Source organism: Elephas maximus, chromosome 16 (genome assembly GCF_024166365.1).
Source record: "Elephas maximus indicus isolate mEleMax1 chromosome 16, mEleMax1 primary haplotype, whole genome shotgun sequence".
NCBI lineage: Eukaryota > Metazoa > Chordata > Mammalia > Proboscidea > Elephantidae > Elephas > Elephas maximus.
The window spans coordinates 77,773,979-77,792,616 of NC_064834.1; the positions used below are offsets into that span (position 1 = coordinate 77,773,979).

The window sequence follows — 18,638 nt, forward strand, 5'->3', positions numbered from 1 at the left end:
TTCACAAGTAAGAACAACCTTTGCACACGTCCTGTGGATCCTGCAAACAGTTAGCTGGTAGGTGATTGTATTTTGGAACAATTTTATGATCACTTGAGTTGATCTTGGCTGGAGTTCAAAATTATTTCCACGTGTTATCTGCTGACGGAATCCAGTTTTCTAATCTCTTTTTGCACACTTGCCACATTTCCTTTCAACGGGGCCAGGAGATTGTCCAGTCATTCAATGGCATTTATCAGGCATCTCCCCCAAGCTCATAATTGTGCAAGATCTTGAAAAATGAAGTGGTAGATCCTCATTCTGATTTCCAGAAATATCACCCATGAGGCTGATATTTGAGTCCTTTCTTTAGCAAACATCAATGTGTGTTTTGTGCAGGAGCCTAGAAAAAGATTGTTCAGAAACAGAGCTTAGTTCTAGAACGCTGAATGACTTGGACTTGTTGCTTCATTTCCCTGAGTCACACCTTCTTTGACTAAAAAAATAAAGGGCTGGGTGAAAAATTTTAAAGGTCCTTTCAAGACATAGACCCATAGGTGGTTCAGTGGTAGAATTCTCGCCTTCTAGGTGGGAGACCCAGGAGTGATTTCTAGCAATGGACTTCATGCACAGCCACACCTGTCTGTCAGTGGAGGCTTGCGTGTTGCTAGGATGCTGTGGAGTTTCCAGAGTAAGACGGGCTAGTAAGAAAGGCTTCGAGACCTACTTTCGAAATCAGCCATTGAAAACCCTATGGATCACAACAGTTTGATCTGCAACCGATCATGGGGATGGCACAGGACTGGGCGGTGTTTCATTCTGTTGTGCATAGCGTCTCCATGAGTTGGCGTGTGACTCAGTGGCAGCTAATAACAACAATCAAAATATAAAGCTCCGTGATCTGGGTTGATGCTTACCTGGATTTTGAGTTAACAGCAGAAATCCCTCTAAAGCAGCTACGGAAACGTGTTGGGCATACTAGGGCCGGTTACCGTCACTGCCTTCCCTTCCAGGATGGAGTTTGTACGTTGGGACGTAAATGTTTTATAACCTTTGCTGTGAAAAGAAAGCAGCTGTCCTTTCTTGCTTTCTCTTCATATCTCCCTCATTTGCAGGTGCTTTCCCACCACCCTCTTTGGGAAACAGGAACTCATAGAGGAGAGTTTTATTAATGGGGAAAAACTGGGAAAAGAGTCTTTTTCCTTTCCATGATGTCACTTACATTCAGGAAGTAAAAGCTGGAATCTCATGGCTTTGATTTTAAAACTCAAGCAGAAACATTAGTTCATAAAACAAAGGTACTTTCCCAACTCTTCTGAGATCCATTCTAATAAATGGCTCTGGGGCCCATGTGATGGCTTATTTTACTGGGAGACGTGATTCACCGGGAAGATGGATGGCGTAATCTCATCAGAAACCATGGAAACCCCCAAATCCCACTCCACTCCGCTCTTGGGGAGCTCTCAACGGAAGCCAGCCACTGGGAAGTGTACATTGCTGTGATGAAGTTAGAGATTCTGAACGCACACAATTTGAGCAAGATCAAATTCAGGGGCATCGCTACTTCCCAAACCTATTTTTGGCTTCCTTCCAGTTTGACGCCAACACCAACGTTCTGTTGTGCTCTTTCCTGTTGTGGGCGGATTTATTTAATTTTAATGAGTGATTCACTACCCATAACCCTGTGTTTTCCTCCCATTGAGCTGAGAATTTAAGCCATCTTTCCTTTAAAAAAAGAGACTTCTGCTCTAGTCTGAGTAATGTGAGTAATATATACTGGGGAGGGGGCGGGGTTAGGACAAGGTAGTGATGTCGCTTAAGAGAAGGTGTTTCGCCTCCCCCAGGCTCTTCGTAAAACGGCAGCAACAATACCATCACATGACTGTGGTTTTCTCCATAAGAGGCAACTGTCTCAGCAAACATCCAAAAGCATTTCTTTCTATAAAATTATTTCAAAAGTTGTATAATTTTTTTAAACCTTTTTTTTTTTTTTTTATGTAACAACAAATCCAGTCCTTTTGGGAAACATGTGGTAGGTGTCCCACAAGGAAGGTCCAGTCCTAGAATCAACTTCCCCTCCATCTTCAGAGTGCCGCCTCCCTGTCCACACTGTGTCCTTCCAGTGGCCTCTGACCTGCCAGCTGGGGTCTTTTAACCCTTCTGATCCATAACCTTAAACTGAAAATAGCACCGAGGGACCCTTGGCTTCCAGAGCAGTTTACTCCCGTCCTAGGCCCACTCCAACTTCTCATCGTTAACAACTGAACATTGCTCACTCAGGATGAACTCAAAGTGTGGTCCAGAGGTGGCAGGAGAAATAAAACTGGCCCAAGTTAGAGGTGAGGACACTAAAAAGGACAAAGGAAGGTGGCTGGGGGTTGCCTTTTCTTTTGGGAAGCTTTGCTTTTAACCCAACATTACAGGCCTGGACTCTGGGCTTCCTGGAGCCAAGCTGTCCTGCATCAGAGTGACCGGTCACCAGTTCTCCCAGACTCACAGAACAGTTGGCCTCAGTGAGGGCCAAACTGCAGTCTGGAGTGGTCTGCTGATGCATCAGCATCAGAGATCCAGGTGCCACCTTAGAAGTCCAGGTACCACCTCAGAAATCTAAGTATCATGTCAAAAATCCAAGCACCACCTCAGAAATCCAAGTACCACCTCAGAAATCCAAGTACCGCCTCAGAAATCCAAGTACCGCCTCAGAAATCCAAGTACCGCCTCAGAAATCCAGGTACCACCTCAGAAATCCAGGTACCGCCTCAGAAATCCAGGTACCGCCTCAGAAATCCAGGTACCGCCTCAGAAATCCAGGTACCGCCTCAGAAATCCAGGTACCGCCTCAGAAATCCATGTACCGCCTCAGAAATCCAAGCACCGCCTCAGAAATCCAAGTATCGCCTCAGAAATCCAGGCACCGCCTCAGAAATCCAGGCACCGCCTCAGAAATCCAGGCACCGCCTCAGAAATCCAGGCACCGCCTCAGAAATCCAGGCACCGCCTCAGAAATCCAGGCACCGCCTCAGAAATCCAGGCACCGCCTCAGAAATCCAGGCACCGCCTCAGAAATCCAGGCACCGCCTCAGAAATCCAGGCACCGCCTCAGAAATCCAGGCACCGCCTCAGAAATCCAGGTACCGCCTCAGAAATCCAAGTACCACCTCAGGAATCTTCTGCATCCTCTCTCTGGACCTGTCATGGTGGTATTTATTTCCTATTTGCTGTAGTGCTCCCTCGGGCACAGGAATACTCACAGGGAAGGTACAGCTCCTCAGAGACCCCAGAGAACCTGCTCTGTGGCATGGCATGTAGAGAACACAGCAGACCCCCACCCTCCCTGTGCCTGGGCCCAGGCCCCTTCCAGGGGTGGAAGGCGGCAGTCAGGATGGCCCCAGGATCAGTCTCACATGGAATAGGTCTGCGTATTTTTCTTCTCAGAGAGAAGAACCAAAAACACTTCTCTCAGTTCATGGTGGTCTGTGTTCTGAGGACAGAAGGCTTACGAAAGACACTTCATCTACTCATGAGGTATGCCAACTGTCTTAGTCATCTAGTGCTGCTATAACAGAAATACTACAAGTGGATGGCTTTAACAAAGAGAAATTTATTTCTTCACAGTAAAGTGGGCTAAAAGCCCAAATTCCGGGCACCGGCTCCAGGGGAAGGCTTTCTCTCTCTCAGCTTTGGAGGAAGGTCCTTATCATCAGTCTTCCCTTGGTCTAGGAGTGTCTCAGTGCAGGAACCTCATGTCCAAAGGACACGCTCTGCTGCTGGCACTGCTTTCTTGGTGGTATGAGGTTCCTCTGTCTCTCTGCTCACTTCTCTCTTTTATATCTCAAAAGAGATTGGCTTAAGACACCATCTAATCTTGTAGACCTCATCAGCATATCTGCCAACTAATCCATCTGATTCCATCATAGTGACAGGATTTACAACACATAGGTAAGTCACATCAGAAGATAAAATGGTAGACAATCATACAACCATGTAAGGGAATTGTGACCTAGGCAAGTTGACAGATATTTTGGGGGGCACAGTTCAATCCATGACACCAACCCCCCAGTTAAATAGTGGGAGGCTGCTCAAGCGTTGGATGGGCCAGGCCACCTGGTTCTCTTGTTTTTTTTCCATCAGTTTCCCTGGAGAGCATGCTGTGCTTTGTTTTAATAAAGTTATCCAGAAGGACATCATGCTTGGTAAAGTAGAGGGTCAGCGAAAAAGAGGGAGACCCTCAACAAGGTGGTTTGACATAGTGGCTGAAACAATGGGCTCAAACATAACAATGATTGTGAGGATAGTGCAGGACTGGGCAGCATTCTGTTGTACCTAGGGTCGTTATGAGTCAGAACCGACTCAGTGGCATCTAACAACAACAATATCGAGAAGCCAAGGCAACCTACGAAAAGTTATGGACTGTCACCTGCTGGAATGGCCTCTACAGCTAGAAGCTTTTGAGATGTGACCAACATACAGAGTAGCACCAAAGAATCCAAGTACAGGGAAATGGGAGGCTGGGAGCCATCGGGGTAATGGCACCCAAGAATCTGTGTGCAGGGAAATGAGGGGCTGGGAGCCATTGGGGTAATGGCGCCCAAGAATCCAAGTGCAGGGAAATGAGAGAGAGGCTGGGAGTCACTGGGGTAAAGGTGCTCTTGCTCTTTTAATGACAGCAAATGGTGAGACTTGGCTTCTGACTGTGATTCTTTCTACGCTGATGGGCTGCAAGCATGCTGGACGCTCGTCTGCTTGAAATGTATGGGGTTTGATTCAGAGGCCCCCTGCGATGACACTTGGTCAGGTCAGGCTGCCACGGTTTAACTTGCATGCCTGGATCTTATTCACCCGGGCTTCTTGCATGTTCATCGCCCGAGTCACCTGTCTCCCCAGCCCTTGCAGGTAAGATGAGTGATAGCGGCACTTGTCATAGGAGGGTGATACAATCTCACAGTCCAGCCCTTTGCCAGCCTTCTCCCTGAGTTTCTGAGAGCCGGGTCCAGCTCCCATGCTTGTTGCTTAGCCCTGTGATGTGCCTGAGGTCGCACGGCCAGTTTGCAGAGTGTTGCACTGGAGTTGAACCTGGGTCTGTTTGGCCTCTAAGTTCCTGCTTTCAACATCTGGATGGGACGGAGCCATTTTTCTCCTTTCTGAAGTGGAAGAGGTTAGTCTGTGGTGGCTCATCTCCAGGAAGACAGAGCGCAGAGATGGTCTTTCCAAGACCAGGGCTGGGTGGAATCCAAATGCCAGCTCTGCCCCCAATTGATTGCCTCACCTTGGATGAGTCTCGTACCTGCCTGGGCCCTCCATTTAAAGGGTCCAGACACCCTCCCCTGCGCCCTTCACTTCTCTGGGCCTGCGGGTCCAGAATAGCACCATGGTATCACCCAGCCAGTGCTTAGCTGGTGGCCCCAAGCCTGCAGCAGGGTTAGGACCTGGACCAGTACCTTGGCTTTCTGTAGTTTCATGAACAGCTTCATGCCATTGGTTGTCACCTCAACATAATTACACCTCAACATGAAGAAAACACAAATCCTCATAGCTGGACCAATAAGCAACATTGTGATAAATGGTTGTCAAGGATTTCATTTTACTTGGAGCCACAATCAACATCCATGGAAGCAGCAGTCATGAAGTCGAATGACATATTGCATTGGGCAAATCTGCTGCAAAAGACCTCTTTAAAGTGTTAAAAAGCAAAGATGTCACCTTGAGAACTAGGGTGCGACTGTCCCAAGTCGTAGGTCGTATGCCTGCAAAAGCTGGACAATGAATAAAGAAGACCGAAGAAGAATTGATGCTTTTGAATTATGGTTTTGCCAAAGAATATTGAATATACCATAAACTGCCAGAAGAATGAACAAATCTGTCTTGGAAGAAGTACAGCCAGAATGTTCCTTGGAAGCAAGGATGGCAAGACTTTATCGCACGTCCTTGGGATGTGCTATCAGGAGGGACCAGTCTGTGGAGAAGGATATCGTGCTTGGTAAGGTAGAGGGTCAGTGAAAAAGAGGAAGATCCTCAATGAGATGGATTGATACAGTGGCTCCAACAATGGGCTCAAGCATGACAACGATTGTGAGGATGGCGGAGGGCCAGGCACTGTTTGATTCTGTTGTACATGGAGTCTCTATGAGTCGGAACCTACTGGACAGCACATAACAACAGCAACAACATTGGTTGTCACACCACCTGTGTGAAAATCGTGTTCTCCAAGGATGCTGTGATGTCTGGTGAATCTTCTGGATGTGATCACAGGCTGGTTAAAGCAAGCATTACTTGGAGTTGTGAATTTGCTGAGTGTTGAAGAAAAATTGTCAGTTCACGAATCTAATCATTCCTGCGTGCCTTATTTGGCATTCTGTCCATGCTCATACCAACTCTCAACAGAGGAGAGAGAGAGATCCCAGGCCACCTTGAACTAAATAGATTCGACCTCTATTTATAAAATGTGCATTCATGTGAAATAGAGAGCATTCTTCCGGAGTTCAGCAAGCCATCCACCTGACCTGCTCTGTCCTAGGTGCCAGCCATGGGCTAAGGGATCTAGTTTATTTGGGAAAATTCCTGTCTTGGACATGGTGTTGCCAGGAACTTGCACCGCTCACTCTTCATTCAGGATGCTGTACAGCCCCGTCTGTTACTCCTGGCGTGGACTTGGGGCAGTGACGGATGGCTAGTGACTTGGAAGGGAGAGAGTTCCTCTAAAAAGAACAGGCAGCATGGGAAGCTTCTGTTGCTTGGCAACACCCAACTTTACCTGTGTGTCACTAAACACAGTTTAAAGGGCTAAGGACACCCATTCATACCAGACGATATTAAGGCAAAGGTTTCAGAACCTACCCTATTAAAACCAGTGCTTCTAGAACAGGAAATGAGCACGCGAGAAGGGGTTTGGGGTGGGGGCTGGTCACACACCGCATGTGGTTGTTAGTTGCCATGGAGTCGATTCTGACTCATAGCGAGCCCATGTGGCAGAGTAGAACTGCCCCATCGTGTTTTCCTGGATGCAATCTTTACAGAACAGGTCTTTCCTTCTCAGAGCTGCTGTGTGGGTTTGAACCACCAACCTTTCAGTTGGCAGACAAGTACTTAACTGTGACACCAGGGCTCCTTCCACACCACGTACCAGTGGACAAAGAGCAAGAGAGAAGACCGATCCCCTTCTTCCCATATGGTATTAACTAGTGGATTAGGGTATGTTCCAGTTGCTCCCACTTCTTATGATAGAGCCACCAGCTCAGGAATCCCCTTCAGAGCGTGTACAGAGGCCTCCCCAGTGTTTAGAATGTGGCACCTCAGTATGGAACCACGTCAGTAAATTTTGGTCCTTCCAATATAGCTCTCAGCTCAGCCCTCGGCCTTGTTCCGTGTCAGCAGCTGAGTTACAAAGACTTCTTTTCCATGACGGAGGAGGTGGAAAGCACGATGACTCAGAGCAGACCTGTTCAGGACCTGTGCTCACAAACCAGGCCGAGGCGCCTGGCTCCTGTGACTGTGAGTGTCTTGGCCCCCGTTTCTTTTTCAAGTGGGTGCTGTAAGAAGCACCCGTGTTCACCGTCCAAGCCTTAGTCTCTCAGGCCCCCACAGCATTCTGTCCCAAGTGGGGAGTGTTTTCTTTTTGTTCCTAAGACAACATATCTTCTCAGCTTCAGGCTAGGTCACCCTGAATGGTGTCATGGTAAAAAAGAAAAACAAAGCAAAAACAAAAAACCAGAAAACACTGTATATGGTAGTCAACGGGACTCAGATGCAGGGTTGCTTGCTGACGACAGCCTGAACAGATTTAGCATCTTTCTCCACGTTTGGGTTCAGTAAATGACCTGCCTTTGAGGTCCCTGGGTGGTGCAAACAGTTTGTGCTCGACTACTAACCAAAAGGTTGGCAGTTCGAGTCCACTGAGCTGCACCATTGCCGTTGAGCGGATCCCAACTCATAGCGACCCTATAGGACAGAGTAGAACAGCCCCATGGGGTTTCCAAAGCTGTAAATCTTTACAGGAGCAGACCGGCACATCTTTCTCCCACAGAGCAGCTGGTAGGTTGGAACCACCAGGCTTTTGGTTTGCATCCAAGCACTTAACCACTGCGCCACCACAGCTCCATTGAAAATCCTATGGAGCAGTTCTACTTTGAAACATTGGAGGTCTCTTCGAGTTAGAATCAACCCGGCAGCAAAGGGTTTGGGGTGTTTTTTCCCCCAAGTAGCGTCCTCTGAAGTCCAGTCCATGTTATTTCTCTCCTTTTGATCAACACCTCTTGTCAGGAGTCAAAGCCTGTTCTCAAGAGTGTTTTCAGTAAGAGCTAAGGTAGCTGACTGCAGGGCCTGAACATCCAGATAAATTTCAAGTTGGTTTGGGTGAAGGATGAAGGCCAGGTGTTCCCAAGGGAGGCTCCCACTGGCTGTTTGCAGGCAGTCTCCTCTGTTGGTAGACTGCTAGTTAAGGGGTCCATGCCCCTCCCACAGCCCGGATTCCCAGATGGGACCATCTGCACTCTCCGCACCAGCACTCTTGAACTGAATTGAGTTAGGCACTTGAATAGACCCTTCCTCGGGAAACCAGGGCATTGAAGACTGAGAAGTGAGATCAATAAAGGTAGTCCTTTTTTTAAGCCAGAGTTCATGGGTTACAGACTTCAGGAATTAATATGAGGACGTGTGTGAGTGTGCGTTAGTTACAAATAAGAAACAAGACGGGCACGTACAGATGGGAACTCTAAGCTGTTGCTTCGAAAGTGAATACAGAGAAAGTTTGATTAACGCGAACCAGCCCCCCCAACAACAACAACAAAAGCTTGTAATTCCTCGTTTCTAGTTATATCATTTCTGCTGTTTGGAAACCATTTCTCAAGTTGTTGATGATAGTAAGAGATTTCTCCTTAAATTGCTTAAGGAAAGGGAATACATGAAGGCATTTTAAGATATCTCTCCTCTTTTTAAACCCGTCTGCCTCTGTTGCGTTAACGCTGGCTGGCAGGAACACATCTGTCTTTCCGCGTTCCCCACCCTGCAGGACAAGCCAGGAGTGGTAATAACCAAGTTTTACCTGGCCAGGTGTTTGTTTTGGGAAGCCCCGCATCATGCGAACAAACGGTGTGATTTCAGCGTGTGGGGTGGCTGCAAGAGGGGAGCAGCCGAACACGCAGTGGCAAGACTGCAGCATCACCATGGCAACCAGTGGAAATAATGGCCCCCTTCGGGAATAAAAGAGATCTCAAATCCTGTCGCAGTCAAGTAGCAGTGGCTGTCTGCGGTAGACATGGTTTTCAGTGATGGTTCCAGAATCCTTATCAACAGAACGTTAATGGGAAGGGGAGTTTTCAGAAAATAAGTGGATTTGCAGACAGCTAATCTGATCATCTGAGTGGCCAAGGAAAGGCAGACAGAGGTGTTGGGAAGCCAATGGGGAACACAGGGAGTTCAACCATGCAATGATTTTAGGAGCCCTTCTTTTAGGGGTGGGGCCGCTGCTCCCGCCACACAGAACACATCTCCGGACTGTTGTTAAGCTGCTACCATTTTTACAGCCTTTCCGTTTCTGCCTGGACTGTTTTTTTATTGGAAGCAGAAATAGTTGTGAATTAAGTGAAATAAAGTATGTCAATATCCAGCACAACCCCTGGCGCATGAAAGCACTCAGTGAACAGTACTTCGGACCCTAATTCTCTGGACAAAATGAAAGCGAGCGCCTGGGGCTGGTCTAGGAACTGTAATCATCTTAAAAAAAAAAAAAAAGGCATTTGCAGCAAACCATTCTGTGATATGACGTGTTGCTTCGGTGCGTTTGTGTTGTAGTTTCCTCCGGAGAGTCTTCAAACTGCCTTAGAAGTCTCCAGTGGCGTTTCTAAAGCCACGCTGAGAACCGTGTCATTGGGAGGGCACTTTCTGCTAGAAGCTGCCATGTTCTCCAGGACAGGGTTCAACCCGTAGAATCGGAAATAAAAAAGCTATGTTAAAAAAAAAAAAAAAGGACTACTTTGTCAAAAGAGAAGGAGAACTTGGTGGGAGAAGGCAGCAACAGGAGCTTCGCTTTTTCAGATAACAGACTCGAGAGCCAAACTTGAGAGGGGACATCCCCTTTAACTTTAGCAAGTCAGTAAAAGGAGAAAAAACAGTTGTTTTTGAGATGAGAAGATGCTTCATCTGCTCAGAGCAGCATCGTGTCTAAAACAGTTGTTCTTTAAGGATTACTTTTGCACTTTTTTTTTTGCACTGTGTGTGGCCAAGGGCGCTGATAATACACGTTTCTTTCACTTCACATTGTACTTCGGTTTAGTTTTCCTTTGCAAGAACCCTCTAGAAAGTGTGATGGTAGAGGTAATTTTCATTTGTACACTCAGTCTGAACTACAGGAGAAAAGCATGGCTGAGCTGAGTGTACGGGCAAGGTAGCCCTTTAGGTCTTTAGAGTAAAAAGGAATATTCTCATTCGTGAGCCCAGGGCCACGCGACAGCCCTGCATGTATCGTAGCTTCCCATTGTCCTTCCCGCCTCTCTGCGGCTGAGTCCCACCTGTCCCGAGAGCAGGGCAGTCTCCTTCCCTCCGGTCTCTGAGCGCATCGCCTTGAAGGATTCTGTTACCCGGCTGGGGCTGCCGGCAACGCCGTCCACCAGGTTGCACTACTTTCTGCAGCCAGACTGGGTTTTATGCCGTCTTTATGACTGATTTATTTTAAACTTCATAGAAAAAAAAAATCACTGCACTGCTGTGCATTTTGAATTCATTTTTAAGCATTTATTTCAACTGGAGACGAGTGATCTTTCCTGCAATGTTTCTCTGCTGGATTTTTGCCTTGGTTTCTGATGACACGGTGTGAGTTCCAGCCGCCGCCAGCCTCCCAAGGAAAATTACAAAGGAAATGCCCACGTAAATAATGTATCACCTTCTGCATCAGTAGCCTGCGTGGAAGTGTTCACGTTATCAGCCAGCCAGACTCCAGAGCCGGAGACATGGGCTTGAACGAGTGGATTACCTAGGGGCCGTTCGAAAAGCAGCGCTCTGTAAGTCAGTCTCCGTGGATGCAGGATACAGACGTGAGAAGGGGTTTCCGGAATGTTCCTTCTGTCCCTGATTTAGGGTATGAGAAAAATGCATTTCCCAACAGTTCTTAAAATGTAATGTCTACTATTGCTGCTCGTTGATAATTTAGAAATGTCATAGCAACATGCTCTTCTTTGTCAAGTTTGTGCGTGGGCTTACTCTACCGGTAGTTTGTAAATGTAGCATTTATGGAGCAGATGCTCAGCAGTTTCAAACATATATATATTCATGCCTATTTTATATTTCCCTAGTTCATTAAAGTGCTAGATCTATCCACCTATCCGTCATCTGTCTAGCATATAAGTACTTTCTCTGTCATCTAAAATATGATAATTATATATACTTTCAGCAAGGAGAACATGCTTAAAATTTTGGACATGCATCTTTCAATGAACATGAAAATTTCAGGCATGTTGGGAAATACCTGATGCAAGAGCTGACTAAAACAATGATAGGAAACGTCACAGCCTGTAATGGGAGGAAGCATGTCTCTTGGGCATTTCTTTCTTTAACGTCCACTGTTTACGGTTGAAGGCTGTGTCATATTTAATCACATATGTTCTCCCAGAGACTCTATTTTTGATAAACACTCAAATTACTTTTAAATTGCTAATGCTACTTTTGTGGGTAAACTCAGACACAGCTCGCTTATGAATTGCGTTTTATGCCTGCAGTGAGAAGAGGCCTCCTGCTAAAAAGAAAGATTAGGCTTCGTTCCATGTGTTGCTTCATGTAAACCGGTTTATACCTGAACCCCGGGTCTCTTCCTGCAAGGTGGAGGGGCCCTGTAAGCTCCGCTGTCTACCCAAAGGACAGCCAGGTGTCCTGTTACCATCAGAATTCCGCCGGGGTGCCCTGGGCCACTGCTCTGAAGTGCTTCACAAGGGCAGGTGACTGCATCTGATCTCAGGATGCCACCAATCCAGGGGTGGAGTTCTCTGCTAGGAGCTATGATTAGCAGGAGACTGTCCTTCACATGTAACGCCGCGACTGGATCCTGCAGCTCGTTCTCAATGTTTGCTTTATTCTGTTTGCGCTATGAGAGGGTATCTGACTATTTCATGTCAGAAAGGCTGGGGCAGGTAGGGGTTAATAAAACTTAGTGGTGATTTACCTGCCCTGTGAAAGGGTTGCCATTTCCTCCTAATCCACGTAGGGTCCATTCCAGTTCCCTTTGTTAAAGGGAAGCCTGAGCGTGTGTGTGCGCGCGCGCGTGCGCAGGCCAGTAGTACTATTTGTATCTTCCGGGAAGAAGAAAGTAAGGGAATGATATTGTAGAAGCTGGAAGTTCTTGGCTAGCACTCGGTTTCGAATGTGCCTTAAACGGTTGTTGACGCGCTGGAGAACGGCTTGTGGAGAATATGCACTGGATACCCCTAGAGCACCTGAACATTTTCATCGTGGTGTTTTATCTCGATCATGCACTGGGTGAATTCTGGGCGTGTTGTAAGATTTTACTCCTTTTAGATGGCAACTGAAATACCCCCACTACCAGGCGAGCACCTTTGGGGGGCGTTGGGGGTCTTGGGGCAGTGCCACAGGGTCTACCATGCTTCTCTAAGGTCCACTTCTGCCCCCAGGCTGGCCCCAAGTCCGAGACCCAGGACAGAGGCTGGCATATGTACCAGCTCATGACCTGGCTCCCCTGGAGAAACTCCCTGATAGCAGAGGCAAACTCAGGACCATGTCTTCCTGACCCCAGTGGCCTCCCGGGGGTGCTGAAAGGCTCAGGGAGATAACATATGAAAAAGTTCGTAACATCAGTAACAAGCAAGACACGTGCGAATCAGCCACTTGTCAGCAGGACAGACACGAGGGAAGTTGGATATTTTTCTGTAGAGTGAGGGATCAGAACTTGGACAGGATGAAGGGCACCTGAGGGCAGGAAAGGGTAAGGGGTCACCCTGGTTTCTCCTCCTTCCTGCCCCACAAATAAGTTCCCTCGTCCCTTTCTGCAGAAGCAGGGGTGGCTACTGCCACCCCTTGGTCTGATATTTGGCAGGCTGGATGTCTTGTAACCCAGTGGGGCTGGGCCAGCCACCCCCGCAAAACCCTCCAGCTCCAGTTGTGCCAAGTGAAGACTGTGTGCCCCGGGGGGCTGCACCTCCGGCCTCTCCCCTTGGAAGTGCAGAGCCGACTGTCCACTGTGGGAAGAACAGAGCTGTAGCAAGATAGCAAATGTCCGGTTCTCCCTGGGCTGCTTCCCGATTTGTTTATTTTTGCTGCAACCCACGGTCAGGCGGGGAATCCGGGGGAGAGAGCCCATCAGGAGGAGGGGGTGAAGACAGTGTTTGCAGAGAGTTTGTATAAAAGTGGTTCCCTCAGGGGCTCTGGAGGGAAGCAGGTGAAAGAGTGTGCTTCAGGAGGAAGCCAGTAGTGGGGGGCCCAGCTCTAATCCCAGGGGCCCTGGTGACGGGAAGCAGGTGCTGAGGCAGCTCATAGACTCAAAAGAAGACACAGGAAGAAGAGGCAGGAAAGGCTGTGATGTCAGAACCCCTGGAAATGAGGAAGGTTGATGAATTTGGTTTAGCAGGGTCTCCCCAGCTCCTGGCCCCTGTAGGGCACCTGGCAGGTGCTCTGGTGGTATTTGAACGAATGGATGGAAATGAATTGATGAATGACTCAACACAGGTCCGTTTTGCAGTATTTGGGATCATGGCTTGTGTGTGATAAGTTTTGTTTGTCTGCACACATGCATACCTGGCTAGCTCCTTTGCAATACTGATAAGTAGTGTGGGCTTTAGAATCAAGTTCATGTTCAAGTGTGGGTTCAAGTTCTGGCTCCTCACTTCCCAGCTGTGAGACCCTGGGAAGCTGAATTCACCTTGTTAAGGTAGCATCTTCCCCGTGGGGTGACTGAGAAGCACAGTTGAGATGCTCCTTGTGAAGCACCCGGTAGATGCCAGCACCTGGCAGGGCCGTGGAGTGTAACTGTTACTGCCAACGCCCTTGTTGTTATCTCTCTCTTGTGTCCTCCTACTTACATTGGATAGCAGTTATTTTTTATTTCTGTGGGAAAAAATTTAAAACCCAACTGTGCTTTGGGAAAACACACTTAAAAAACTTTTAATACATTAAAAAATATTAGCACTGTGGATCTAAAAAGCATATTGTATTGTTCTTATTTTAAAAGTTTATTCTGTTACATTCATTATGATAATAGCTAAAAAAAAAAGAAATAAGGCAACAGAATAATGCTGATAAGCCATTTGTACATGCAAAATACCCTCGACTAGTTAGGAATTAGAAGAACATTTTACTGCATCCGTCGTGGCGCTAGGCACACAGACACGAGGCACTGGAGTTCTGCCAGTGTTTTAAAATCAGAGCTAGAGAAATGAGGCCCAACTTAATTAGTATAAATGTTGCCGTGTAACTTCTAATAATGAGTATAATTTGCAATACATGCTCACCATGTAATTTAGCACAACGAGACCACAGAATGGAGAACTGGTATTTAATCAAGAGAAAGATTAGTACAGAAGGAGACCAAGTCTAGCGACATACATGAAGACTTTGCAAGGCTCGCTGGGTTCCCTTTGGTGACACCCCGTCTATGTCGCCCTTGCCAATGGCCCACCCATTCCACTCCCCAGAGTGAACCACCCGTAAGAGATGGTGTTGTGTTATCTGTGTAGTTAACTGTAGCCCCGCCAGCAAATGACTCGATGTTTCTGTGCCTTGGTTTCCTCATCTGTGAAAAAAGGACAGTAACGATCCCAGTCTCTTACTGTTGTGGGGGTAGTACGAGTTGCTGCTTCCCAGAGCTGAGGAGAGAACACAGAACAGAGTACTCATCACAGGCTGTCTGTGATCATTTCTTTAAATGTTAATATCCATGAGGATCTTGTACATCAGGGTCAGGAAAAAAAAAAAAAAAAACCCAAACCTGTTGCTATTGAGTCAATTCCAACTCATGATAACCCCGTGTGCTACATAGTAGAACTGTGCTCCACAGGGCTTTCTATCTTTCTTTTTTTCTTTTAATTTTTATTGCGCTTTAAGTGAAACTTTTCAAATCAAGTCAGTTTCTCATACAAAAATTTATATACACCTTGCTGTGCACTCCCAGTGGCTCTCCCCCAGTGAGACAGCAGCACATTCCTTCTCTCCACCTTGTATTCCCGCGTCCATTCAGCCAGCTTCTGTCCCCCTCTGCCTTCTCATCTCCTCTTCAGACAGGAGCTGCCCACATAGTCTCGTGTGTCTCCTTGAGCCAAGAAGCTCACTCCTCACCAGCATCATTTTCTATCTTATAGTCCAGTCCAATCCCCATCTGAAGAGTTGGCTTTGGGAATGGTTCCAGTCTTAGGCTAACAGAAGGCCTGGGGGCCATGACCACCGGTGTCCTTCCAGTCTCCGTCAGACTATTAAGTCTGGTCTTTTTACGAGAATTTGAGGTCTGCATCCCACTGCTCTCCTGCTCCCTCAGGGGTTCTCTGTTGTGTTCCCTGTCAGGGCGTCATCAGTTGTAGCTGGGCACCATCTAGTTCTTCTGGTCTCAGGATGATGCAGGCTGATTCATGTGGCCCTTTCTGTCTCTTGGGCTCATAATCACCTTGAGTCTTTGGTGTTCTTCAGCCACAGGGTTTTCTTGGCTTTAATCTTTACAGAAGCAGATTGCCAGGACTTTCTTCCATGGACTTCTGGGGTGTGCTTGAACTGCCAACCTTTAGGGTAGTAGTCAGGTGAAGACTGTTTGTGCCACCCAGGACCTCTGCAGGCTCAGGAGGGGCCCCTTTCTGCCAAAGCACTCCTGCACAACATGTGGCAGTCCCAAGACAGTTTTATTTTATTGAGGTAAAAACTCACATAACATACAGTTAACTGTTTCAAATGTACAATTCATCGACATTTGGTACACGCACAATGTTGTACCACCACCTTTATCTAGTTCCAACAAATTTTCATCAGCCCAAAAGGAAACCTCATACCCAATAAACAAACACTCCCTGCTCCCCTCACCCTACTCCCGGGTAGTCCAGAATTACCTACTTTTTTTTTTTTAATATATAAATGGAATCATACTGTATGTGACCTTCTGTGTCTGGCTTCTTTCACTTAGCATTATGTTTCGATGTTCATCCGTGTTGCGGCATGTATCAACACATCGTTCCTATTTATGTATGAAGAGTAGTTCGTTGAAAGGATGTACCACATTTTGTTCATCCGTTCATCGGTTGATGGACGTTTGGGTTTCTTCAACCTTTTGGCTATTTTGAATAGTGCTGCTGTGAACATTCGTGTACGTGTTTTTATTTGAAATCCTATTTTTGTATGTACTCAGGAGTGGAATTGCTATGTCATGTGGTAATTCTATGTTTAATTTTTGAGGAACTACCAAACTGTTTCCCACCGTGGCTGCACCATTTTACATTCTCACCAGCAATGTAAGAGAGTTCTAACTTTTTCACATCCTTACCAGCACTTGTTATTTTCCATCTTGTTGCTGTTGTTTTATTATTATTGTCATCCTAGTGGGTGTGGCATGGTATCTCATTGGGGTTTTGATTTGCATTTCCCTAATGACTGCTGTGTTGAGAGTCATTTCATGTGGTTATTGGCCATTGGTACACCTTCTTTGGAGAAGTGCCTGTTCAAGTCCTTTGCCCTGTTCTAATTGGGTAGTCCATCTTTTTGTTGTTGAGTTGTAGTTCTTTACGTATGCAGCATACTAGACTCTTACCAGGTATGTGAATTATAAATATTTCCTCCCATTCTGTGGGTTGTCTTCTCACTTTCTTGATAATGTCCTTTGTTGCACAAAAGCCCTGAGATGATTTTAGGTGGACACTGAGCATGGCCATGAACTACACTGAGTTGCCGCAGGAGAAAGCCCTTCCCTTCCTTAGTCTGTCCTGGTCTTCTCTAATACTCAGGAGAAAGGCTGTTTCATGCTAATGTATCTTTAACTCCTCTCTACCACTTGCTGCTCTGCCTTTTTTTTCCTTTTTTATTATCGTTGTAAATGTATACATAATGCTACATATAACATTTGCCAATTCAAGATTTTTCACGTGTACAACTCAGTGATACCAATTACATCAATCATGTTGTGCAACCATCACCCATGTCTATTGCCAGTTTTTCCATCACTAATCTACCTTTTCTACAAAGAGAGAGTAGGCCTTGGCCCAAGAGCCTTCCACAGGGCCAGCGTGCAGGAATTCCATAGCTCACCTTCCCTATCTTCATTGAATTGATTGCTCAGGTCCTCTCAGTCTATGGCTGGTGATACTGGTTTTCCCATTTGCACTAACGATAACGAGTTTCCTCTTAACTTAGATGTGTTTGAGTGAGTGATGTGACAAAGCTTGTGAAGGCAGCGAGAGATCCCCAGAGCATGAGACCTGCCACTGAGGGTCACATGATGAGGGGTGTCTGTGGACCAAAGGTCTAGGGACAAGGTGTAGGGTAGACAGAAGATGCTGGGCAGGCCACCCGCAAGAGTACAGTTGGGCTGTTGTTATTGGCTCCTCAGCGTGTCCCAGGAGCCATACTGAGCTCTGTCCCTCATTTTTTCTCATTTAATCCTCACAATAACTGATGAGGTGAAGGTCTTGAGCTTCAAGGCTGAAGAGAGAGAAGTGAAAGATGTGAAAGGTGACTAAGAGAAGAATATGGCAGAATTTGGCGACTGATGAATGGAGGCGATGAGGAGACAGAAGGATCTGAAAGGATCCCACAACCACCAAAGGGGAAGAGGTGTGGACAGGACACTAGAGGACACGTGTAGTATCTCATCTTTTTCCTATGGCTGCCGTAACAAAGTATCACAAGCTGAGTGTCTTGAAACAACAGAAATTCCTTCTCCAAGTTCTAGAGGCTGGATGTTTGAGATCAACATGTGGGTGTGGCCATGCTCCCTCTGAAGGCTCTAGGGGAGACTCTTCCTTGCCTCTTCTGGGCTCCTGGTGGCCCCTGGCCTTTCTCAGTTTGTGTATGCATGACTCCAGACTCTGCCTCTGTCTTCATGTGGCCCTCTCTTGTGTGTGTCTCTGGATGTCATCCCCTCTTCTTACAAGGACACCAGTCTTAGAATTACAATGCACCCTAATCCAGTATGACTTCATCTCAACTTAACTAATTACATCTGCGAAGACTCTATTTCCAAATGAGGCCATGCTCTATGGTTCCTGGTAGGCATGAATTTTGGGGGACACCTTATTCATCCCAGGAAACCCTGGTGGCGCAGTGGTTAAGTGCTGTGGCTGCTAACCTAAAGGTCAGCAGTTCAGATCCACTAGGTGTTCCTTCGAAACTCTATGGAGCAATTCTACTATGTCCTATAGGGTCCCTATGAGTTGGAAACGACTCAACGGCAGTGGGTATTCATCCCAGTACAGCATCTGTTGTGGGCTAGCTCCTTTGTTTCTTTTCCCTGGCGGTCGTAGAGGCAGTGCAGATACTGTTGGGTTTCCCAAAACCCAGCCTGGAGCTTCATCTCCTCTCTGGAGTTCTGACCTCAGCGAAGTCGACACCACTGGGGTCTCTGGGCCACAACTGGGGCTTCACAGACAAAGTGAGATCAGAGCACAAAATTTCACACATAATCAACTTTTAGGTACTTAACTAACTTTGACTTGAGAATCACTGCTTAAATTTAAGTCTGTTTCCTCCTGTCTGAG

The 18,638-nt window shown here is 46.8% G+C and overlaps 2 protein-coding genes across 4 annotated transcripts in view; both read left to right on the top strand.

Moving 5' to 3' along the window:
• PTPRE (protein tyrosine phosphatase receptor type E) overlaps positions 1 to 18,638 on the top strand; it is a 169,409-nt gene that overhangs the window by 65,104 nt on the left and 85,667 nt on the right. The window lies entirely within an intron of this gene.
• LOC126059255 (uncharacterized) lies at positions 1,991 to 10,209 on the top strand. The gene is made up of 2 exons (XM_049854857.1): positions 1,991 to 2,690; positions 2,731 to 10,209. Exons 1-2 carry the CDS (start codon positions 2,596 to 2,598, stop codon positions 3,539 to 3,541), a joined length of 906 nt encoding a protein of 301 aa, XP_049710814.1. The 5' UTR covers positions 1,991 to 2,595; the 3' UTR covers positions 3,542 to 10,209.

Excerpts from the sequence above, each read along its gene's own strand:
- LOC126059255 (XM_049854857.1), top strand. The coding sequence starts at position 2,596 with ATGTCAAAAATCCAAGCACCACCTCAGAAATCCAAGTACCACCTCAGA. Across the intron at positions 2,691-2,730 it reads GTACCGCCTCAGAAATCCAA|GTACCGCCTCAGAAATCCAG; the intron begins GTACCGCCTCAG and ends TCAGAAATCCAG.